The sequence below is a fragment of the Botrytis fragariae genome (genome assembly GCF_013461495.1).
Source record: "Botrytis fragariae strain BVB16 chromosome Unknown tig00000050, whole genome shotgun sequence".
Classification (NCBI taxonomy): Eukaryota; Fungi; Ascomycota; class Leotiomycetes; order Helotiales; family Sclerotiniaceae; genus Botrytis; species Botrytis fragariae.
This window is the reverse complement of record NW_023500992.1, coordinates 790,885-813,600: the sequence shown is the minus strand read 5'-3', so window position 1 is coordinate 813,600 and position 22,716 is coordinate 790,885. Positions and strand designations below refer to the sequence as shown.

Below are 22,716 nucleotides of genomic sequence, written 5' to 3'. Positions count from 1 at the left end.
CATTTACAATGTTTTTTAAGATTAATACTTATATTCATATTTTACAGTTTTTAAAAGCTATTAAATCTATTAATTCTCTTTCTAAACTTAATAAATCTCTATTATCGAATCTCTTATTTAATTCCCATAAATTTATAAATCTATAAACTTAAGGAATATAATAAGTAAGAAAGATAAAATATCTTAAGTTTTCGAATCAATTAGGAATATTTATTTAATTCATTAAAAACTTCAAATACCTTAAAGCTTTAATTTTTTCAATAAACAAGAACCTATTAATAAAATAAACATATCATCAAAATTCTTTTTTTCAATCATTATATTTTTTTTTTGTTTTTTTTCAAGCACTTATTAAGTATTCTTAATTAATATTCATATGTTGAATATATATAAAAGATATTCATACTTTTTTTGATTAATCAGCTTTCAGTCATGAAATGTGTTTTAAAATATGAATTTTAGGATAATTCTAAATTATATTTTGTCGGAATTTCTTATTTGTTCCTTCTATCTTTGGTCAATGTCAAAATCAATTGTAGAGAATATTATCACAAGCGATATCTATGTTCACTCATCGAGTGTATGACATCTTTGAGTCTAGTCAAAGCGCTATAAGCTAGATTGATCGATGCAAAAGGAGGTATACTCGCAGAGGCCAACAAGAAACTACAGGCCGTGATATTCAGTTAGATTCGATATCTGATATTCTAGTTCAATTACTTTGAGCTATAGCTTGAGAAGGTCCAATCATCGTATAGGCAAGTCAACATCTGCATTAAAGTAAATCGACACGACTGAGAGCGAGAAAAGGTTGGAAGTTGAGTATGCTGAGTATGCTGAGTATTTATCATTTTCCACGAAGTAAGACAAATCCCAGTGATGAGATCAATGACCACTGTCGTGGTAAGACACTATTTGCAGAAAAACTATCCCTCCAATGCTCCGTCGCTGACTTAAGAAAGCTCAACCATCTAAAACCAAGTGAGGTCAGACAGACTACGAGTTACTTTGTTGCCCCGTCTTTGATGTCTAATATGCGCAGCCCAATCTTCTTCATCCTGGCTACCGTATAATATGCAGCGAGAGAGAATATCCCCCTAAGCCAAGCATTATCGAGACTATGCAATTGTCAGCATCTCGGTTCTGTCAGCATCACACTAGGGCTATCTACCAACAGCGATGACGTAGTACTTACCGACGATCATTGACCACAATCACTCCTCACTCTCGACTCCTAGTTCAGCGGCAGATTGATCATCACTTTCTTTCTTGACCCGCTTCGATTGATTCTTCGAGGGTGTTTCCTCGTCATCATTCTCTTGTTCCTCCTCAATAGAAGCAGCCTTGGACTTGCGTTTCTTGACAGAAGTGACAGCAGGAGTGGTGCTGGTGGAAACAGAGGGAGAGCCGGTGCGAGATTCTTTTCTGATCTTCTGGAAATGTTGTCTTTCATTGCTTGGTCAGTCTTCGAGCAAGAATTGTTTGAGAGGGGCTTTGGTAGAGATGGAATTGTTGCAATTTAGGAAGCCAACCATTATGCAGGTGGAGATATATGGGGATGGTGATTTCAGAATAGTAATGTACAGTAGTTGAGAAGCACTGGACTTCAATTTTGATTGGAGATAGACCATTGGAATCGAAACAACGATCAGAATCTTTGATATAAGTCAAGGAACACACATAGACCGTGGATAAAATTTGAAAAAAACTTCTTTACGTACCGGCAAGCCTCCTTGGTAAAAGAATAGCCTTTTTTCTGGAGTCTCTCTGAAATTGTCGGCCATTCAATAGCCTTGAGATTATTTCCTTCGATGATAGCCAACAACAAATCCTTGTCAGCCCTATGATCCCACTGAGAAGGCATAACTGATGAATGAATGCGAGATCGGAAGTTACTCTTGTTCTTGTTGTTGCTGCTTGAGTTTGAGTTTGTAGATGGATAAAGCTGTAGGTTTGGGAAGAAGATAGGTGGAGGATAGAAACAAGATTGAGGAAGATTGCGGAGAGATAAATCATGAGAATAGTGAATGTCTAAACAAATGACATGATTTGTAAAAGTGAGTGAATTAAGAGTGTATCATTAGGTAGGTAGGTACTCAGAGGGTAGATGTATGCAAGACCTTGTATTGTAATAGATTCCCTTGAAGAGTTTCTAGAATTTAACTTACATTTTCAACATTTTGAATCTTCACTTCATCATTCGTTCAACCACAGGTCATAATTCAATAGGCTTTGATCATCTTCATGCCTACATAGTGCGTTGCTCAATCTTCACATTCTTTTGTCTACCTAGGTAGGAGGTATTCATGCAATCATACGATATTGAGTGAGGCAAAGCAAATGTAGAATTGGAGCAGGGCAGGGAACTAATGCAAATAACCACAACATCTTCAATCATGATTGATAGGTAGCATCATAAGAAGTAGATGAATGTAGCTTTATCAAACACACCCCAAAGAGTGTTTGTCCCCATGTCGTGCGTGTCTCGGGTATTGTTTTTATCATCAATCAATCACTTGGCCTTCCTTACTACACTCTTACTTGTTCCATTCATTCAAGCTACCTAAGCATACATAAAAAGGAGAAGGAAAGTCACCTCGTCAATTTTTTGTTTGATAATTCCTCCAAGCCCTGGTGTTGTATTCATATATCTACTGAAAAGGGGCACGAGCGACGGTCGTAATCACCGTGCCACAAATTAGCAGATTGAATACCTTTCTGATATCTTCAACTTCCTTTCAGATCATTGATTGACTACATACATCCCTACCAAAGGCAATATCTGTGTGCAGTTCAACAGAATATTAAATCTTCTTTAAGTTCCCTTTCAATAAAATCAGCTTGGAAAATGCACATTTTACTACTAAAATCTACGCAAGATTAGTGCATCAAGATGCATATTTCTATAGCTTCCCCTCACAGATCCTCACATGCTTCTTTTCAAACATTCAAATCACTATTCTTGCTGCTCTCCAACATTTGTGCTTCTTCGCCTTGAAAAGCAAGACCTCAAAACGCCATCTGTGCCCTATTGCATCAGCGAGGGAAACATTGATACCCCGCTATCTACACTACAGGGCTTTCTACTCCTCCCAGTCTACCTTCCTTATCTCCCCCTTTAAATACTTCGAAGTCACTCGAAGTCACGTATTTTACCCCGCGGTCATCAAAGCTTAAGAGCGGATAAAACAATGACCAACGACGGAGCCATTAATCGCTTGTTATATGCAATACTCAGTCAAAAATGCCTCAAAGATGTATGCAATCTTCATTGAATGGAACATCTCAGTGTGAGTGAAATACTGACAATGACTGCACAGATTGATTGGAATAAAGTAGCGCATGATCCTATTCTTTCTCAAGAAATTACCAACGGTCACGCTGCTCGAATGCGCTACTCTCGATTCAAGAAACAAATGGACAATGCAACATCATCGCCCGTCCATGCCAGGAAGACTGCTACTCCTCGACGTTCCAGGATCGAGAAGAAAAAATCCGCCAAACGAGAGCCCAAACTCAAAAATCAGAAGGACATTCTCGACAGCGCGAACCTTCCCTTTCACCTGAAATATGAGTCTCAGAACGCTCATACACCCCTCTACATGAATATAAGTGACATGGAGACGAATCATAGCAACTCGTTTCCCATACTAGAAGTCGCCAAGCGCGAGCCCGCCATACCCATCACTCCTCAGTCAAAGATGAAGACCGAGCCCGACTTCTATATCTCTTTCTCCACTCCAGCAGAGTCCTCCTGTCTCGAAACCCCTTTCTCAATGAACTCACCCACGTCTCCAAACAGTCTCAACTTCCCTATCCCTGGTATTGTTAGTTTCAACAGTTCCATGAGCAGCACGGCAAGTCTTAACAACCGTATGCCGAAAACTTCATTCTTTGGTCCGCCTCTTCACGAACAAACTGGATATAAGGAGTCCTTCGGAGCCGCGTATCGAGATGAGCAGGGATATTGTTTTGATCCCTGGGCCCAAAGCATCAGTGGATATGATACCACCAGTATTCAGGACAGGCTGCACAGGGTATCCAATAGTCCGGACTGCAGTCCAACAATATAAGGGTTTGATTTCTAGAAGCAGTTAGAAATTTTGAAAACAGTTCAATTTCGATAAATTTCGATAAATTTCAATAAATTTTAAATGATTTGAATGTGTTAATTGATTCGGGGATTTGATAATCTTCATTTTGAGACTGTAGTCTGGAATATTGGGCACCCTGGGTCACGGGCATGGCATTTTGTTCAAGAGGAAAAAAAAAACTACGATATTGGTTCTTGTGCGTTCTTCTTGAAGTAGAGTTTCACTGAAATTTGGGAAGTAGGGGGTCAGAATAACTTGCTTAGCTTCACTGTGTACTATTTGCTTGTCGATTTGAATCAAATTCTTTCCTTTTAGGGTTTTGATACTTTAAGCAAATGGACCATTTTCCTCTGACGAATACTCCTGACCGCGGATAAAGCCTAGAATTTGAAGATAATACATGTTTGGCTAATAATGCTGTCCCAAAAGTCCAACATCTCCCTCTTCACAGGTTTGTCAACAACGTGACAAATTTAAAAAAAGTACAAAGTTCTCAAACGATACATCCCAGGCCTGTATCATTCAATATTGCAGAGATGAATTCAAGTCATCTTGCTTCACTAATCATGCAATACGTCATGTTATTATTGCTTTCATCATCTTCCACTTCTTCCTTCACCTTTACATATGGTCCATCTAGTTCTTCATAACTGCAGATGGGCTTGTAACTTCTCAAATTTTTGAGACTGGCCGGAAAACAGTGGCTGACCGTCTCTGTGTCAATCTTGACGAGACCTCTGGGACCAAACTCATTTCGGCGGCGGGTTCCAAGTTGCCGAGAATCAAGTTTTTGTAGAGAATTCGGGCTCGCCGCACATCCATTGAGTCTCATTTTAGCAAGATTGTCTCTATATATTGGCCTTGCTGTTCTTGAGGGAGCATAATAACGGCTGTCGGCCTGAGATGTCGGTGCAATTGTAGCCTTGCTTCCATCAAGCGAGTGCTTTGTTGGTATACGGTCGATCATCCTAGAATTGTGTTCTAACTTCAATACAGAATGGCTCTTCATGTGCTCCAAATCAGTGAAGCATGACTGTGAACTACCGCTTCCCGATTGTTTAGCATTTGTGACGCCAGAATTAGGCTGTGATTGTTCTCTTTCATTTCGTGTAACGAGACTCTTCACCCATTGATAATCTTCTCCCTCATCCTTAACTTCCGGTGCACCCGCTGACTTTTGTATGGGACGCCCGCTGCTCTTTCCAATATAAGAGAAGAAATACTTTGGATGGAAAGAGGCATTCAAATGCCCAGACCTGCTCCCCCCGTAAGATTGTATGTAATGTGCCGACATGCAGATATACTCCTCGTGACCAAATTGCTTAGATATACGTTCCCATGAGTAACCGAGATGACGCGCCCTACCGAGTCTCCTCCTGTCTGACTCAGTCCACATTATACGACGAGATTCATTCTCGTCTTCGTCGATTCCGTTCTTCTCTAAGAAATTCTTATATGCCGCGGAAGCCGTCCTCGCATTGGTACCAAATGCCTGGCCAATTCTTCCCCATGTCCATAAGAGACTCGATTTGCGCATCTTAAGCATATGATGCATCATTTCATCAACTCGAGATAGAGTCTGATGACGATGACCAGAAAGCTTTTCGGCCCTTCGAAACAGTGACCCCGAACTATGGGGATCGGCCCAGAATTTCTTCTCGTATCTGGTGAGAAACTGAGCCCATGATTCCGAGACTTCTTCATTTCGCCATTCTCTGAAATTGGAAAGGTACGCATCCTCCTGAGAAGAAAACTTTCGTCTCCTGCCACGGGAAGTTGGCATTCTGGATGTGATGGAGCCTCAGCAACGAGTAATATATGGATTATCTTATCAGTAAAATCGTCGCTGCGAGTGATGTATTTCTTCCGCTAGGGTCTAATCATTAAGATGAGAATTTCTAAAAGCCATCCGGTCTGTTAGCCATGAATGTTGATGTCTCTTCGATTTGTCAAGAAGGTTCATGCTTCATAAGGCGCTCACCAATACTTTTGGGTCAGCGCCAACAGTATACTTACAATGACAACGTATGTCTTCCATAAACAGTATTTGAATGGTATTTTATGGTAGATGCGTATCGATAACTGTGCTATTGATGGTTTCCAACAAGAAAAGATGTCCACACAAGTCCACAAAAGTAGAATTATGTTGCATTGAATAACTGAAGTATTATGTATCCCAAGAAGGATAAGGAACAGGAGGATTTAGCATATGATCGATCACGTTGATATTCTTGAAGAAGGAGCGCAGACATATTCGGAATAACCTGCTCGAAGTGTATCCTCAAATATGGCAGGAAGAGGGGGTTCGATAGATACTTGCACAGTTCCATTTATGCCTACTATATTGGGAAATGAAACCATGAAATTTGGAAGGCCGCTGTGAATGGTGATAATCTCGAGGTTTTTCGTGTCCACTACGAAAGCTCTTCTACTTTCCAGTCGTGATCTCGGAGAAAAATGCGATTGGATACTAGGCAATGCATTGTTTGACATACGAATGAAAGATCTCTGAATAACTTTGGTGGACGTTGGTCACCTAAACAATTTCCAGTGCCTTTTGACTACAATACAGATTGCTTCACAGAATTCCATACCTACTGGTATCATCAGAATGCAGACTTTCTTTAACGCAGAGATCTAAATAGCATAAGATGACCTCCTTCCCATGCAGCATTATGTGCCAAACCTCCGAACGCCAGAGAGGCTACCCGCCTTTAAACGCCACCATCATTATGATATATCCGCTTCTATTCCACTACTTGTTGGCATCTTTTCCATCCAGCCTCCGACCTATACTGTCGCTCTTGGCTTGAGGCTCTGGAGCTGGCTCGCTTTTGGCCTCCACCTTCTTGCCGGTCTTCAGTGATTGTCCTTGCCCCGAGAAATGGGGCTGCTTTGCATCTGCATTCTCTTTGTCCTTATCAGCTTGGGTTTTGACTGGTTTGACTTCGTAACCGAAGAAAAGTTTGTTGGGTGGTAATCGAAGAGGTTGAGGACCATTCGTTCTTCGAACCGATACAGCAGGAGTGTTCGTGCTAGCTCCAGCAACGGGAGTTGACGCAGTAGGTGTGGGGGTCTTTGTGCCCTTCTTGGCGCTCAGTTTGTGACCTCCAGATACAAAGTTGGATGAGGCCGCTTTTGCGCCTTGTGCGACAGAATTAGACGTTGGTGCAATGGCATCGTAGTTGATGGCCTGTGCCATGGTTCCTTGACTGTGAAGCATGCCACCTGCAGGTAAACCGCCGATGGCACTTCTGGGTGTGCTGGTTCCGCTACCATTACCCCTGACCGGAGTTGGCTCGACATAGCCCAACGGAGCTGCGAAGTCGACCTCAACATCCGTTTCGAGCATACTAACCCCCATTTTGTCAGTAACTGGCTTGACCTCCAACACCGCAATATCGTAGATAGTATCATTATAGTGGAAGCTAAAGATATCGCCTTTAGTGACCGTAGAAAAGTCACGAAACGCTTTTTCAAGTACGGCCTTTGGGTTGGAGATGTCGAGGAAATTGACGGATTGAGGTTGGAGTTTGATAAGTGAGGCAGGGGGAAGATCGGTCGATTTGATCTGGAAGAGATCCCCAGTTTCAAGTCCAAGGGTTTGCATCATCTGGAGTTAGGTGGTTAGATTAATAAAACACTTTTCGATGAGACAGAAAGGGTGCGTACCCAGTGTGGAAGATAAACCTTTCCTTCATCCGCAATAAACTCCAGTACACCAGCATGTGTTAATTTTGGTCCATCGGGATGTCGACTGTTGATGAGCTCGAAAAGCATAGGGTACGTAATGTGTAATCGAGTAAGCTTTTCCAGAGCAGATGGGGGCATAATAATCTTCCCTCCATAATTAAGGTTGTCTCGTTCAGGACCGGGTATCATGATCGTTGGATAACATCGGTAGTATTCATCGAAACGTTTGGGAGGCCCTCGCATTCCGCGCTGCTGCAACATTTGATACATGGCAGCTGGGTCATCTCCTTCATAAAAGCCCGAGTATGACTATTAATTCCATCAGTATGCGAAGGGACATATTGTCTGCGGATCATTTCACATACCATTTTCTTTGGATAAGTAAAATCTGTATCTTATGGTACGATGGGCAAAATCTGTATCGTAAAAAAACGAAAGCCTTGAAAATGTTGGATGAGAAGTGAAGTTCAGATATTCTTGTAAAATTTATTCGTAATTAAATTGTTTGTATGGCCTTTGTAAGTAGATGTCGTTCTTGGAGTGTGTTGGTGTAGTATGAAAGTTTATAGTAAGTTGATAAGCTGTAGTAGCTCAAAGGCTGTCAAGAGATGACGCAGGAACCAGCTCTCTCTCTCGGTTGCTTTAAATGGCGGGGGACTCTTAACTCCGAAACCTTAAAGCTTCAAATGTTTCCCGATCCTTGCAAAGAAAGTACTCAGTATTCACTTTATATTATTCATATTTCAAAGTCTCGAAGCTTCTCAATTCAAAGGGATAGCAAAGTTATCAACAAAATATGTCTTCCAGATACGCAGCTGCGCGACCGAAACGTGCTGGTGAAGAATTTGCTCGTTCACATCGGAATGAAGATGAGGATGGCCCTTCAAAGAAACCAAAATTCGATCTCAGAAACCCATCCGCTTTGGTAGCTGACGAACCGGAGGAAGATGCAGTTCTGGATGCAGATGTTATCGGAAGCCGAGGAACTGGTACCAAAAGAGGAGCGGTTAATATCGATGGTTACGATTCGGATTCTGATAATGAGGGTTTCGACGCGCGTGCAGACGAAAGAGCCAAAGGAAAGAAGGGCGAGGTAAACCTGGCAGAAGCGCTAGATGGATATAGCAAGGAGAAACCTGGTGCGACAAATGGGAAGACGGATATGGAGGAAGATGCGGACATGTTTGCAGACTTGGAGGATGAATTTGCGGACGGCGATGAGGACGAGAGTGAACTGAAGGCTCGCAAAAAAGGGAAAGAAGTACGATTCTTGAAGGAAGATGAGATCGAAGGTCAAGTCTTAGGCAGCAAGAGTGGAGGTCATGTATCTGGGAACTTTGCATTGGACCCAAAAGGAAAGTTATCAACGCATGCGATGGACGACCAAGAGAGCAGCGATGACGAAGAAGATGCCGTGTTGGCCGCGCAAGAAGAAGATGTGGACGAGGAGGTTGGCGCCGGCGGATTGAAGAGGAATGCCCCTAAGGTCGATGCCTTCAATATGAAGGCTGAACAGGAAGAAGGCAAATTTGATGCGAACGGCAATTTTGTGCGAAATGCAGCGGATCGAGACGCAGTGCACGACACTTGGCTGGAAGGAATCAGTAAGAAGGATATGAAGAAAGCCGCAGAAGCACACGAGAAAAGGGAGGAGGAACGGCGGCAAAAAAGGCTCGAGGATGATGCCATGTTACTCTCAGATATCTTACGAACATTAATATTACGACTGGATAAAGCCGAGACAGTTCTCGAGGCGCTCGCAAGGCTTGGAAAGAGCCAGGTAAAGACGAAGAAAATACCGAAATGGAAATTAAAGAAGCAAACCCAAAAGGATGATTCTATGGATGTGGATGCTGAGAAGATTGAAGACCCAGAACAGATCAGGATACGAGATGCCATAAATGCTATTACAGGCGCTGCTGATCAATTGCTCATAAGAGGTCAAACGGACGTTTATGAGCAGGAGAGAGAGATGCTTATACGACAATATCGGAGAGAGACGGGCGAAGACTGGGAAGAGCCACCTGAAGAAGTGGCTGTGAACGAAGAGAATGGCCCCGCGCCCACCAAAATGTGGGAATATAGATGGACAGATGGTCGGGACGGGGCTGCCAAACAAGGTCCTTTTGATGGCCCGACTATGGTAGCATGGCAAGATGCGGGCTACTTTGGAGAGGGAGTCGAGTTTAAACGAGTAGGGCAGGAGGGTAATTGGAGTAGAGTTGCGGATTTTGTATGATTATGCCATGATACCCGGGATACAAAGAATTAATGGGCGTAATTAGTTTGTAGTTACATGTTAAAGTTGGCTTATTTTGCCGCGATAGTGCAAAGACAAGTACATCGTTCTCAATTGATCACATGAGCTATGACATCTCCAAGTCATTCACATTTCATAGGATTAGTGTATTGCACTATATCTCATTAAGGGAAGTTTGCCCATTCCATTACATCTCCGTAATTGCGCCCACTTTTAGTCAGCCCTAATATACAACATAAAGTTCTACTATTTGCTTTGCTTGCCACAGCCAATAGGAACGACCAACGCCAAACGATCACATCTAAAACCCTTTGAGCCCTTCGTCATTCATGAAAGTTCCATTGCATCGCCATGACCATTGGTCACTGACAAATTCACACCTCCTTCCTCCCCAATGAGACGTTTTTCAAAGTCTGTAACAAATTTTACGCTACGTGCAGAGTCGAAGAAGAGAGTGAAGCTCCGTTGTACATCTTCGATACCAATTTGCTTGGCCTTTCGCTTGGCACAGATAAGTTGTGATGTGGTAATGAGGTTGCTGGCATATCTGATACCAGTTTCTTGCCCAATCTTAGTAAGTAAAGCTAGTGCATCGGGGGAAACATCGACTTCCTCCTCTTGTGCACGAATGGAGAGTATCTGCTGAATCTCTTCCTTGGCGTATGGATGAGTGCTAACAATGACGACCCGATCTAAGAAATCAAGTGGTAATCCATGGGGACTTTTATAATTCGTGCCTCGAATTCTAGAGTTTCCGCGGTTGCTTGCCATTATGACGATAGGTGCGAGCTCATCTTCCAACGCGCGATTAATATAAGAAAAGCATTCGATATCCAGCATGTGGACTTCATCGATGAAAAGAACGCCAGGCACAATTTCGGCTTTTCCTTCTTCTTTCCATTCTGCAACCTTCGTGTTGATCTGATCGCGAACCTCGCTTCTGATTTCTCCAGTATCTCCTGAAAAGAGAGCCAAGAAACCTTGCGTTCTCGAATTGATGACATCGATCTCGTGTAAACTCACAGTGTGGACAACCTCTTTGCGCTTTTGCAGCTCTCCGTCAGGGCACTGCAAGAACTTTGTATCTACACCCATTGCATCGTAATCTCTTGATTTTGCGAATGATCGCCCCAGCTTGGTAATTTTGCCCGAGGATTTGTCAATTGAAATAATATCACCTGCCATCACGCGCTCCTTTGTCATGGAATCGATCATTTTGCTTCCCATGTCGTATATCGTCTCCATGTCGGTGGTTTTGATAGTTAATTTGCCCTGCTTCGTACCGCCCGTTACACTCCTGTCGGTCTGGATCTCAACGACCTCTCCTTCAATCATCTCACTCTCCTCCTTTATGCGCACGCCTATCGATTTTCGGAAGGCTTGAGTAAGGGCTTCGGTTTTTGACATTTCGAGGGAGAATATTTCTGAAGAGGCCAACATGGTAAATGGCACATCCGAGCCTAGAGATTGTGCCATTCCCATTGCTATCGCCGTCTTTCCAGTACTGATAGACACCGGTCAATATAGATTTTCATGACGAACTCTACGATTACATACCTCGGAGGACCCGCAATTAAGACTGCTCGACCTGCTATCTTCCCTTCCTTGACCATTTGTAAAATGACGGCAGCAGCTTTACGCGCCTTTTCCTGACCTACAAGTCCCTGGGAGGATGCGCGGGGTTCAAGACTATCTGGATCAACACCCAAGCCGCGAATATGAGAATGAGCGGCGATCAAATTGAGCCCGCGCAACTCTTTGCTCTCCGAGACGGTTTGAATTGACTAGAATTTTGTAAGTTTTCATACAGAATTGAATTGGAAAGAATTAATCTTACCGCAGCCATGGTGTAGAATTTGCGATTTGAAAGAGGTGAATAGGTAAGGGGAAAAAGAATAGTTGTTGATGTGGAAGGTTATGATGAAATTGGACGAGGCGGAAGAGAGAAGTTAGTTGAGTTGATTAGTTAGTTCGTTCCTCTTTTCTCTTATCCGGTAGATTAAAAAAAAGTTTTGGGGGCAGGTTTAGGTATCTGATGAGTGCCGCGACGCGTTTCTTAAGCGTTGTCAAGCGTGACCAAGCACTGACCGATATTAGATTTAGATATCGATCTCTGATAGATAGCTGTATAAGTCGGACTGGTGTACCTGGTGTACCTATGTAGGCAATAAGGATTTCTAGCTCGAATCTCTGCTACGCAATATATTACGGGAAAAGACTACGAGTATGAAGTAAGTTGGCAGTACTAGGTAGATGGCTACACTACCTGCAGTACTAGAAAAAGACGACGAGTATGAAATAATAAGTGGTAGTACGTTGGTAGTAAGCCTTTAGTAAGCCTTCACGCTGATCCAATGAAAACACAAGGGTGAATATATCCAATTGATGCGAGATTCTAGCAAGGAGACAACCTTAATCACCTAGTGCCGTCGGTAAGTAGGTAGTACTAAGCCATTTCAACTCTTAGCTTGATTTTTAAACATATACTATCCCTGCTAGCGTAGAGATAAATTCCCTATTAAATTTTAATTTATCTAGAAGCGTATTTACTTTGATCAGGTTTAAGAAAGCTCTCATGTTTAATCTCCATCTATCTATTCACCTGTATTCACTTTCTCTCCGTATACCTTTCTTACCTTACCTTACCTTAACCCTTTTACTCAATTCGTCTGGCTGTTTGTTCATTCATAAATACATACCTAGTACTGCCCACGGGTTTTTTCGAAAAGGTCTGCAGTAAGGAGGGACTTTATTTTCATACTAATATCAAACACGCTCTTTCAACCTGCTTCGAAGTAAGAGTAATTTCTAACCACAACCCACAACTGACTTACTTACACTTCACAACCTCCTACAACCTCTCAACATTTCACCATCTTCTCAAAGTCCACGCCGACAAGGGTGATTTTCAACTTCAATTCACAAGTCTCTCAACTCTACAGGGCAAACTTTCTTACCAAGTCATCTCGGAGGGTTTATCAATGCTGGTATTCGGCTTGGCGAACTCACTTTCTTGTTCTTTCAATTCATTCTATGGAAAGTCAGTCTCGCTTTTCAACTTCTTTAATTGAAAATTGATATTGGGCTTTCAAGATTCGATCATCGACAAGCAAGGCAAAGAAGTACTTTCCTGTCGTCGCCAACCATGTCAAGCCGCAAACACTCAGAGGATAAACCTCCTCTACGAGGACCAGCAGGTCCCCATCGTGGTGATAGGCATAGGCCGCCTAAGAATTATGGTACCAGAGACAGGCAAGTTAATGAAGAGGGACATGAGAATCGTAGATTGGATGGAGGTCGCGAGAACAAAGACAGTGGCACCAAGAGACATGGGGCGAGGGCAGATCGAGGGAGTCGCTCTTCTGAGCAGATCAGCTCGATAAACACTCAACTTCCTAAGTCTGATAATTGCTCTCCAACAACAACAACAACAACAATAACAACAAGACCAACAACAGCAACGACTGATATTGAATCAGCATCAAAAGGCAAGTACAATTCATCATTATCTTTTCGAAATAATTTCAAATTAGATTGAATTGAAAGCCACGGAAAGCTCAATCGTTCACACTAGCTCAAATATTGACAAACCCCGTGAGGAGGACACTACTGTTCTGTCGAATAATCCTCCTTAATTCTCTTTGTGAAAGTAGCAATAGTTTGTCTTGTTTTGAGCGGACGGGGTAGGATGAGTCATTAAAAATGTTGTGATTTTCGAACTCGAGTCTTTATTCTGTTCGACAGAATCAAATTATGCAATATAAACTAACAAACTATAGGGATCAATCATCGTGGAGAGGGATATTCGAATTCCACTGTAAATTCCATGCCATCGAGACCAAATAATATTATGGAAAAATCTGTCAACACTCTTACCAACGTTTCTAAACAAGTTCCTGTTACAGAATCATCTCAGTTAGAATCTCTTATTGATGCGTTGATGCAATTTGCCGACCAAGGGGATTCTAGGAGTGTGTTAAATCAAGTACGAAACTCGGCCGAAGAGAGTCTGAAACAGCAAGTTGAGGAAATACAGAAGATGAGTCTCATCATGCAAAGCTTCCCTACGCACATGGATGTACAAAACAAACGCAAAGCTGAGGCAGAAGATGTTCTTACGAGAACCAACGAAGAGCTTGAGAAGGCCAAGAGATTGCAGAAAGAGGCAGCTAAAATTATTGCCTCTCACCTGGTTATCAAAGCCTCGCCTCCTATCGCAGATGACTCGAGGTACCTCCAGGAACGTTGTGGGAAGTTGGAAGAGAAAGTGAAGGACCTTGAAAGAACAATGGCTGCCATGGATCAGAAAGATCAATTCTCCGATATCAACGATCGCTTTCAAGAAAGTCAAGCCGAAAATCGTAAGGTTGTTGCCGAGATCAAAAGAAGTGAGGCACACTTTGCAGAAATGATTGAAACCAGCGAAGCCAAGACAAAACACGAACACCATAATCTGTCTGACCAATTTACAAAGCTTGATCAACGGCATCAAGCTACTCGTAGCGAGCTTGCTTCACTCGGTCCCCGTCTGGATAGCCATGAAAATTCCTTGAAGAAGCATGATGCGCTGATCAACGACTTGGAGGAAAAGATGACAACGCTCCAGCAGGAGACCGACAAACAATCCACTATCTTGAAAGCGAAAATTGATGATGTTGAACTTCTTACAAATAAAGTTACATCCCTCGAAAAGTCATCAGAAATTCACAAGGTTTCCGTACATGATTTCAAGTCGTCTAGCCTGGAAAAAATCAGTCAACTAAAGAACGACATGACAAAGTTTATTGAACTCCAGACTGCTCAAAAGGACGTCGCCGAAAGACTTGGAACTCACGAACAGGAGCTAAACGCCATGAAGGATGCTCATAAGGCCATCCTTAAAAGTCTTGGAACTACTGTGGAGGAATTAAACTCCCTGACGGATAAGGTTGGTCGATTGGAGCAGATTCCTCAAGCTCCGTCCATTGCTATATCCCAGACTCCCTCTAAAATAGCGAGCGGATCAAGCGCAACAATGATCGGGGTGATGCAGACTAGAATTCGTAATGCTCTAGAAGACATTAGGGTTCTGGAGGAAAGAATCGACAAGATCGAAAGCCCTCTTGGATCTCCTAGCCGCGCTATGCCCAGGAAGATGCTAAAGTTAATGAGCAATTGAAAAGCACGATGGAAAATTATGAATATAGGCTGAATGAATTGGAGGACTCTTTCAAAAAAATGGATTCTCTCAGCACGAATAAGCCAGTTACGAGAATCTCGCCATTTTCCACAGCAGCGCAGGATATCACGGATGTCAAGAAAGCTTTTGAACTTTACAAAGAGCAGCGTGAACAAATGGACCAAGTTTGGATTAGACGCGTTGAGGAGCTCGATAACCAAGTAAAATCTATACAACGCAATGATATCACTATCAATGAAAAGATCGCTGAGATCCAGTTTCGTATGGATGTATTCGTGCAAGACCTAAATCGCATTGCTAATCGAGCCACTGAAACGAGCAACGACCAAAACGCGAATACTATAGCCTTAAGGCATTTAAATAGTCGATTCAACAATATATCAACAGATGATCTAGCGAAGAACATGCTACACCAGTTGGAAGTAATTTATCCCGATGTTGGAAATGCCGAAAGAACTTTCTTAGAGTTGAGGAAGCAACATTCCAGCCATACCACCCAACTGGAGAGGTTGAAGAGTCAAGTAGTGGCCCTCCAAGGCCAATCTGCCCGCAAGCAAAGCCCGACAAATGCAGGCAATGGAGCTACCGAGTCTTTACGCCAAGAAGTAGACTCGTTGACTAAAGGTCAAATTAAGCTCGGAGCAACTGCTAAGAAACTTGATGAAGCTACCGCAAGCACTCAAGCTGGGTTGACTACACTCAAACAGTCTTACACAACCCTGGATCTTAAGATTCAAGATCTCAATGGAAAGATTGAGACTCAGCAGAAGAGTTTAACCGACATGAGTGCGGATCTCATTGAAGCAGTCGGAGACCTGCAAGCCGGCCTCGAATATCTTCAAAAGAGTTCCAGCAATGATACCATAGAGGCCGCAGGTGATACTCCTGCGCCTGCTCAGTCTACTCTGCTCCGAGCCCAACAATCTTCAGCACAGGAAGCGGTGATAAATGGCAAGAAAAGGAAAGATGTGACAGGTGCAGAGCTCTCTAGACCCGAGAGTCTGACCAATGGTCACACACGGAGCCCTTTGAGAAAGAAAGCTAAGAGAGCCGAGGGTGGTGAGGATCTTGAGCAATTGAACCAGAGACCCAATAAAAAATGAAATCCAATTTTGCAAATTTACAAAGAACACAAGTCAATCTAACGAAGCCCACGAGGTTTTTTGACGGTGTAGAAATCAGCGCGCTTAGAAATTTTCGCTACTGAATGCGCAAATGACCATGACACGTTCTAGCCTTGGGCCAAGTCCAATTTTGCTTCTCTGTTCTGAAGCGACCTTTGACCCCGGGATAATTATTGCGCGCAGTTGAAAGCGAAGCTAAGGATTAATACTAGACTTTGTTCAGGGTTTAACATGACCGGCTTGCACTTAAAAAAGCGAATTAGGTTTGAGGGATACATATGAATTCATCAAGTTGGTTTTCACTAACGATATAATGAATACGTACGTTATCTATCTAAAATAGTCTTTATTCTCACTTACTTTACTTTGATTTCTGAGTATATACCTAGTAGACTCACTTAGAAAATCTAGAATTAGAGTTATAAAATCATCGTGAGATAAACTTGATAAATTAATAATTAGAATCTTACAACAGTATACTAGATAATACTTATAAAAATTAATATTTATGCGATTATCTTCTTAATCCAATTAACTATCTATTAAGTAGCTTTTTAGCTCTTTATTAGCTCTAGTAGGAACATTAGTAATCAATTACTAATCGAAAAAATTACGCAGTTTCATTGGCTGAGATGCATCAGCCGAGTGGCGATCGAAGAAGGCCCCGCTTTGATAGATAGAGTGCACGTTTGATAGTTCTACGATAAAGAATATCAGACTTCGTATTGACTGATGCTAGTAATGGCGCGAAGGGCATGCAATGATTGGGTATAAGCATTGGTGGTGATACAAGGGCGCAAATATGCACATCGATATTTCTATCACTGAGCGTTTTCTTGACAGAATTTGAAGGGTCAGCACATGCGTGTGTAGTTTGTGTCACACTGTAGGGATGTTGTATTGGTTCTTAACACACACCGCAAATGAGCAGTTAGCCGTTCCACGTTTCGCAAGAAGTAAACTTTTCTCTTAATTTCTCCCTCATACATATTTTCCATGCACCAAACGCCATTAGGGAATCTTCTCAGTCTAAGCAAACAACTCGGCATTATCCAGGGCATCCTTTGGCGCCTGTCTTCCTCCACTCGTTCTGAGTCCCAATTCTCCCTTCTTTGCCAGTCTCTCAATACCCTGTTCAGCCCTCGCATTATATCTTCCTGCCTTCTTCTTTCTGATCTCGCTTCTGACTTGGTTGGGCGACACGAACTCCTTGTTCTCGTAGATGATTGGTCCACCAAAACTTCCCTCTTGAATGACAATGGGTGTCAACACGAATCTTGGTCCAATCTCCACCAAGTTGCATTCCGTCTCGCTGGCTCCCGAGCTCTTCGATTTAGATTTCGTGGAAGTTTCTTCTTCAGCGCCCTTCACTTTCGATGGCTCCGCCTCGCTGATTTGATAGTTTCGAATCCAGATCTTGCCATCTGCCAAAGTGAATCCCATAACATGGTCAATAAAAGGTTTCGATTTTCTTGCACCCTTTGGTACACCGAAGATATGAAGGAAAAGTTCTTTCAGAACGCGGAGATGAGGTTCCTTGTCAAAAGAGGCATCGAAAGAAAGGATGGGTCGGGAGCCTTTGAGACAGTTTCCGGTGAAATGGAGTTCCTCCATGGTGTGTACTAAGAAGTGTTAGAAAGGTAGACTTTTCCCGAAGAGGAGGATATCAAAATGAACATACAATTCTGCATATGCATTTTAACGGTAGGTCCGTTGGGCGCCTTGCTCATCCACAGGTAAAGATCCTTTCCTTTTCTTGCCTCGAAGAAAAATACATTATTGCAATTATATAATTCGGCCAATTCGTTCAATTGATAAAGCTTCGACTTGGTATCGAGTTTCGCATCTTTTTTACCGTGAGGAAGAAGGGACGCAAGGTCATTGAGTAGATGTCGATGTCTAGTTGTGAAGCGTTAGCATTTTTCTTGAGATTCTCTGCAATGGTACAAATTTATTTACCTGTAAGTAATTCCTCTTGAAGACAAGATCAAAACTCTTTGCTTATTTTTCTTAACCCCATTTGCAGGACCGTCTTCTTTGTGACCGGTGGTCTTTGATAATGACTTATAAACAGAAGCCATTGTAAATGTGGTATTGTGTGGTGTATATTAAAAATATATGTTCAATGCTATCGGGCGCAAAAAAGTTCTTGAGATCTCCAAACTTTCTTAAGAATTTCTTGATAGCGTAAGCGCGACCTTTAATCTTAGCGCGACACTCTGTGTACATCCTTGCTAGTATATTTCGGCGATTCGGATAAGATTCAATTGATCATTGGTCCTACCGACCCAGTAGGTATTAATTATCAATCGATCAATCCTCAGTCTCGTGGCTAGCTGTAATAACATGGAGAGAGAGATGGAGACGTGGAGACCCGGTACCGAGGAACTTTGTTTGGTATCGTATCGGAGTATTTGGTTCACTAGGTGTAGGATAGATTAAGATCTTCCCCATGGCATCATGTTCCTGCATGTAATGTGAATCTTTATTAAGAACACAGATCTGGAACTCCAACTGGGGGCTGAAAATACCAGTGACCCTCATGATCAGTTGAGATATACCTACGTATTTCATGATTCCTGATGTATATTATGTACGCCGTGGTGAACTGCATAGATGTACATGATGAAGTCAATTTATGTCTTTCAAGCCTCCTTTGGAACCTCCCCCTCTCAATGTAATGACGTCTTCCATTACGCTCTCAATCAGCAAGTGGTAAATCATGAATCTAACTGGTTAATTTCCATGCTTGTATGATAGTATAAGGTGTTGACCAAATTTCCAAACTATCTAGGTACTTACCAAGTATTTGCTTCATTTGACCTTCTATTCTTCATCCAGATCAACTACAGAATACTTATACAATACCACAACATCATGGCAACTTTCAAATCCATCCACAGTCGCCTTCTCAAGATTCCAGCCCCACTCCTTCCACCTGCCTCACCCCACGATCCCACACTCACATCGGAAATCGCCTCCCTTCAGCTTCATCCAACTCTAGAGACTGCTCTCCACCTTCTAAATCTCGACTTACCATCAGCACACTTTTTAGCTCGTCATATGCAGTCGGCGCCAGCATTCGAGGGCATGTATCTACATGGAATCCTACATCGAATCGAAGGCGACTATGATAATTCAAGAGCATGGTACAGCGATGTCAAGGAGTCAGAAATATATTCAAAGCTTTGGGGAAAGGGTGGTCAGACTTGGAAAGCATGGAAGGAGAAGCATGACAATGCCGGCAATAGGGAGTCCTTAGATAATGGCCAAAAGTTTTTGGATGCTGTCCAGAAGTTCAAGGAGACGAATGGAAAGGGAAGCGAGAAGGAGAAGGCATCTCTCGAGAAACAAAGCAAGGAGGAACTTGATGGTGTCATCGAATGGTGTGTGAATAAGTTCGGCACATCCAAGATGATTGATGCTAGTTCCGCGTGGGTCAAACCTAGTGATGAGATCAGGAAAATGGGCGAAGATCAAGTCAACGGAGACAGTGGAAGAAGAAAGTTTTGAGGAAAGAGTCTTTAGAACAGAGATATTAAGACAAAAACCATTGCATTAGACAAGCATAGCGATCGTTGCAGACGTGAAATCCCAGAGAGGAAGAACCACCGGACAACATAATTGGAAAAAAAAAGGGAAGATATCCTTGAGCCCGCGCTCATCGAGTGCTGAGCGTTTTGCTTAGCCCTGACTTCGTAACCCCCATGCTCCCGCAATGACACTTAAAGACGCCACACCTTTGTATCAACCATCAACCAATATGTCCGTGTAGTTGCGCAAAGTAAGAACGCCTGACTATTTAACAACATTTTCCGCCTCCCTTTGCTGCCTCGTCTGAAGGAGGAGGCGTAAGTGTAATATTTGTACCACTTGCAATAGTGGCCTGTGCAGAATCACCGTTATCGAGGGCTTTCTGGGATACAATTCGATAGATTTCTAGAGTAGGCAGACATTATTAGGATTTGCGAATACATAGACATGTAGAGAGGAGGCATACCGGTAAGAATATTTTGGAAGGCAAGCTCAACGTTGCTAGCATCGAGAGCTGAGGTCTCAATAAAGGAAAGGTTATTTTCGCCTGCAATGACAAAGATCAGCATCACATCTTGGAGGTAGAAATGAGGAATTCCTTACTGGCAAATTGTTTGGCCTCCTCCGTAGGTACAGCTCTGAGATGCCTTAAATCGCTCTTGTTTCCGACCAACATGATGACAATGTTGGAGTCAGCATGATCCCTCAACTCCTTTAACCATCTTGTAACATTTTCGTAAGTTTGGTGTTTGCTAATGTCGTAAACCAGAAGAGCACCGACGGCACCTCTATAGTAAGCGGATGTGATGGCGCGATATCTTTCCTGTCCTGCGGTATCCCAGATCTGCGCCTTGATTGTCTTTGCATCCACTTGAATTGATCGAGTTGCGAACTCTACACCGATGGTTGATTTTGAGTCTAGGTTGAATTCATTTCGAGTAAATCGACTCAAAAGATTGGATTTACCGACACCAGAGTCTCCGATAAGGACAACTATGAGAAAAGAGATTAGAGGGAGCGACCACCGGGCAGAATAATCACAAGGCAACGAAGAAGGTTGAGAGGAGAGGGATGTGGTATTTACCCTTGAACAGGAACTATCACAAGAGGTGTTAGCACATTCTGTTAAGTTGGTGATATGGATAGAATTTGATGGAGATGTATACTTACGTCGTATTCGTCATTCGCCATGATTGATGTTGAAGTAGAATAGTATTTATTATTGAAGGGGGGAAAGGGTAACGGATTTCGTTGTTGCGATGGATAGATGGATGATGGGTGTGGATATGCGAGAAACCGGGGTCGGGGGGGTTGTAAGGTTGTTTGGGTTTTTTTTTTGGGTTTTTGGGGGGACTTTGAACTTTGAACTTTGAACTTTGATGATTTCACAACTTTGATGATTTTACAAGTTGGGTGGCTCCGACTTTGTATCCCGACTGGTATTCCAACTTTGTATAGCAATTTGATTATATTTCGATTATATTTCGATTATATTTCGATTATATTTCGATTATATTTCGATTATATTTCGATTATATTTCTACTCACACCTAGGTATGGTTCACCAGTCCTGAAACTTTTATTTGGATGATATTAGACCATGGAAGTCAAAATTCAATGAAGTGACTGACTCTTAACGAAATCAATTGAATCATGAGTATGATTAATACTCGAAAAGCTTCACTCACCTCAACAAGTACTGTATGCTAGGACTAGGCATGAGATATCTAACTTGATGAATCCCTAGCATCCACCCTTCTGGTCCCCTGGTGGAATGGCGAGGCCTTGTTGAAGTGAAGCTGGTTTTGCCTTGTCTTATCTCTCCTTTTTTATAGATACTGGCTGGGGATTACTGACCAGGTACCCACGCACTTGACGAATGTTGGAAAGGAGTAGGTAGAATACTGTCTCGTTGTACGTACACTACACTCCCTGGCTGTGTATTGACTCCTGAACACTTCTCTGATAATTACGAGGCCAACGATGGAATTGAATCAATACAGTGATTCCAAAAAAGTCTACGAAATTACAACTTCTTAGATTGAGTACTCGATTGATACCGTATGGACATTCAATCTGCTTATATTCCTTTGTTCTCGTTCCCATGTGCTTGTTTGAGAATTTAGACAGGTGGTTTCGAAATTCCATGTCAGAGCGGTTGGGTTGACGGCACGTGAGAGGACAGTCAGCTAGATAGTCAGAGGAGAGGGGCCACCAGGCTCTTTGAGATTGAGAAAGCCTCATTCCCATTGTTCACTTCACTTGACTGTCACTTCAGATTCACTACATACCAGGCTCACTCATCAATTCTGTCTCTTCTCACCCCTCTCACACCTCTCACACCCCTCTCACTCTCTTGTCCCTGTTCATCAACTCCTTCTACCTAAGTAGTCGTGTGCAGTATTGGATAATCAAAATGAAAGTAATCACGTGACATCGCATTCTGCAATTGTTTGCTGTGCTTCAATTTCAAGTTGAATGGACTCAGTTCAACTTTTCCTTGAGCAAATAATTTCCTCAACAAGGAATCAAGTAACTTAAATATTTCCCTTTATCTATGTCCTGCAACATAAACCTTCAATCTCTCCTGTAACTCATCCCGTTCCGTCAACAAAATCTATTTATCTTGCATCCAAATACTTTTTCTATCTAAAACCAAACAAACCACTTTGCCTTCTTGCTAGGTACTGGTCACATTCTCTTCCGTTTGTCATCACTAAATTGAATTCGGTTGAGTCGGCAACATTGAATACATTCTACCTCTACCTCTCTCTACTACATCGTTCGACCTTCAATTTGGTATCCTTTGTCCATTTGAAATTCATGGTGCCA

The 22,716-nt window shown here is 42.4% G+C and overlaps 10 protein-coding genes across 10 annotated transcripts; 4 read left to right on the top strand and 6 right to left on the bottom strand.

Moving 5' to 3' along the window:
* Nucleotides 1–1,214: 1,214 nt before the first annotated feature.
* Bfra_004275 (uncharacterized protein) lies at nucleotides 1,215–1,864 on the bottom strand (the record flags this gene model as incomplete). Its single annotated transcript, XM_037334680.1, has 2 exons — nucleotides 1,215–1,446; nucleotides 1,722–1,864. The coding sequence occupies 2 exons, from the start codon at nucleotides 1,862–1,864 to the stop codon at nucleotides 1,215–1,217; spliced, it is 375 nt and encodes a 124-aa protein (XP_037193214.1).
* Nucleotides 1,865–3,191: 1,327 nt separating this feature from the next.
* On the top strand, nucleotides 3,192–4,073 carry Bfra_004274 (uncharacterized protein; the record flags this gene model as incomplete). Its single annotated transcript, XM_037334679.1, has 2 exons — nucleotides 3,192–3,257; nucleotides 3,321–4,073. The coding sequence occupies 2 exons, from the start codon at nucleotides 3,192–3,194 to the stop codon at nucleotides 4,071–4,073; spliced, it is 819 nt and encodes a 272-aa protein (XP_037193213.1).
* A 568-nt stretch (nucleotides 4,074–4,641) lies between these two features.
* Bfra_004273 (uncharacterized protein) lies at nucleotides 4,642–5,877 on the bottom strand (the record flags this gene model as incomplete). The annotated part of the gene is made up of 1 exon (XM_037334678.1): nucleotides 4,642–5,877. One exon carries the CDS (start codon nucleotides 5,875–5,877, stop codon nucleotides 4,642–4,644), a length of 1,236 nt encoding a protein of 411 aa, XP_037193212.1.
* A 972-nt stretch (nucleotides 5,878–6,849) lies between these two features.
* On the bottom strand, nucleotides 6,850–8,255 carry Bfra_004272 (putative ubiquitin fusion degradation protein ufd1 protein; the record flags this gene model as incomplete). Its single annotated transcript, XM_037334677.1, has 3 exons — nucleotides 8,153–8,255; nucleotides 7,767–8,096; nucleotides 6,850–7,707 (listed from the first exon to the last, which is right to left on the bottom strand). The coding sequence occupies exons 1-3, from the start codon at nucleotides 8,153–8,155 to the stop codon at nucleotides 6,850–6,852; spliced, it is 1,191 nt and encodes a 396-aa protein (XP_037193211.1). The 5' UTR covers nucleotides 8,156–8,255.
* Nucleotides 8,256–8,583: 328 nt separating this feature from the next.
* On the top strand, nucleotides 8,584–10,026 carry Bfra_004271 (putative lin1 family protein; the record flags this gene model as incomplete). Its single annotated transcript, XM_037334676.1, has 1 exon — nucleotides 8,584–10,026. One exon carries the CDS (start codon nucleotides 8,584–8,586, stop codon nucleotides 10,024–10,026), a length of 1,443 nt encoding a protein of 480 aa, XP_037193210.1.
* Nucleotides 10,027–10,374: 348 nt separating this feature from the next.
* On the bottom strand, nucleotides 10,375–11,893 carry Bfra_004270 (putative RuvB-like helicase 2 protein; the record flags this gene model as incomplete). Its single annotated transcript, XM_037334675.1, has 3 exons — nucleotides 10,375–11,551; nucleotides 11,605–11,831; nucleotides 11,885–11,893. 3 exons carry the CDS (start codon nucleotides 11,891–11,893, stop codon nucleotides 10,375–10,377), a joined length of 1,413 nt encoding a protein of 470 aa, XP_037193209.1.
* Nucleotides 11,894–13,192: 1,299 nt separating this feature from the next.
* Nucleotides 13,193–16,329, top strand: Bfra_004269 (uncharacterized protein; the record flags this gene model as incomplete). Its single annotated transcript, XM_037334674.1, has 4 exons — nucleotides 13,193–13,539; nucleotides 13,622–13,641; nucleotides 13,827–15,189; nucleotides 15,234–16,329. 4 exons carry the CDS (start codon nucleotides 13,193–13,195, stop codon nucleotides 16,327–16,329), a joined length of 2,826 nt encoding a protein of 941 aa, XP_037193208.1.
* Nucleotides 16,330–17,379: 1,050 nt separating this feature from the next.
* On the bottom strand, nucleotides 17,380–18,431 carry Bfra_004268 (putative ribosome biogenesis protein brx1 protein; the record flags this gene model as incomplete). Its single annotated transcript, XM_037334673.1, has 3 exons — nucleotides 17,380–17,972; nucleotides 18,032–18,249; nucleotides 18,310–18,431. The coding sequence occupies 3 exons, from the start codon at nucleotides 18,429–18,431 to the stop codon at nucleotides 17,380–17,382; spliced, it is 933 nt and encodes a 310-aa protein (XP_037193207.1).
* Nucleotides 18,432–19,227: 796 nt separating this feature from the next.
* Bfra_004267 (uncharacterized protein) lies at nucleotides 19,228–19,863 on the top strand (the record flags this gene model as incomplete). The annotated part of the gene is made up of 1 exon (XM_037334672.1): nucleotides 19,228–19,863. The coding sequence occupies one exon, from the start codon at nucleotides 19,228–19,230 to the stop codon at nucleotides 19,861–19,863; it is 636 nt and encodes a 211-aa protein (XP_037193206.1).
* Nucleotides 19,864–20,060: 197 nt separating this feature from the next.
* On the bottom strand, nucleotides 20,061–21,075 carry Bfra_004266 (putative ras gtpase protein; the record flags this gene model as incomplete). The annotated part of the gene is made up of 5 exons (XM_037334671.1): nucleotides 20,061–20,289; nucleotides 20,351–20,431; nucleotides 20,488–20,877; nucleotides 20,969–20,981; nucleotides 21,055–21,075. 5 exons carry the CDS (start codon nucleotides 21,073–21,075, stop codon nucleotides 20,153–20,155), a joined length of 642 nt encoding a protein of 213 aa, XP_037193205.1. The 3' UTR covers nucleotides 20,061–20,152.
* Between the last annotated feature and the right edge of the window lie 1,641 nt (nucleotides 21,076–22,716).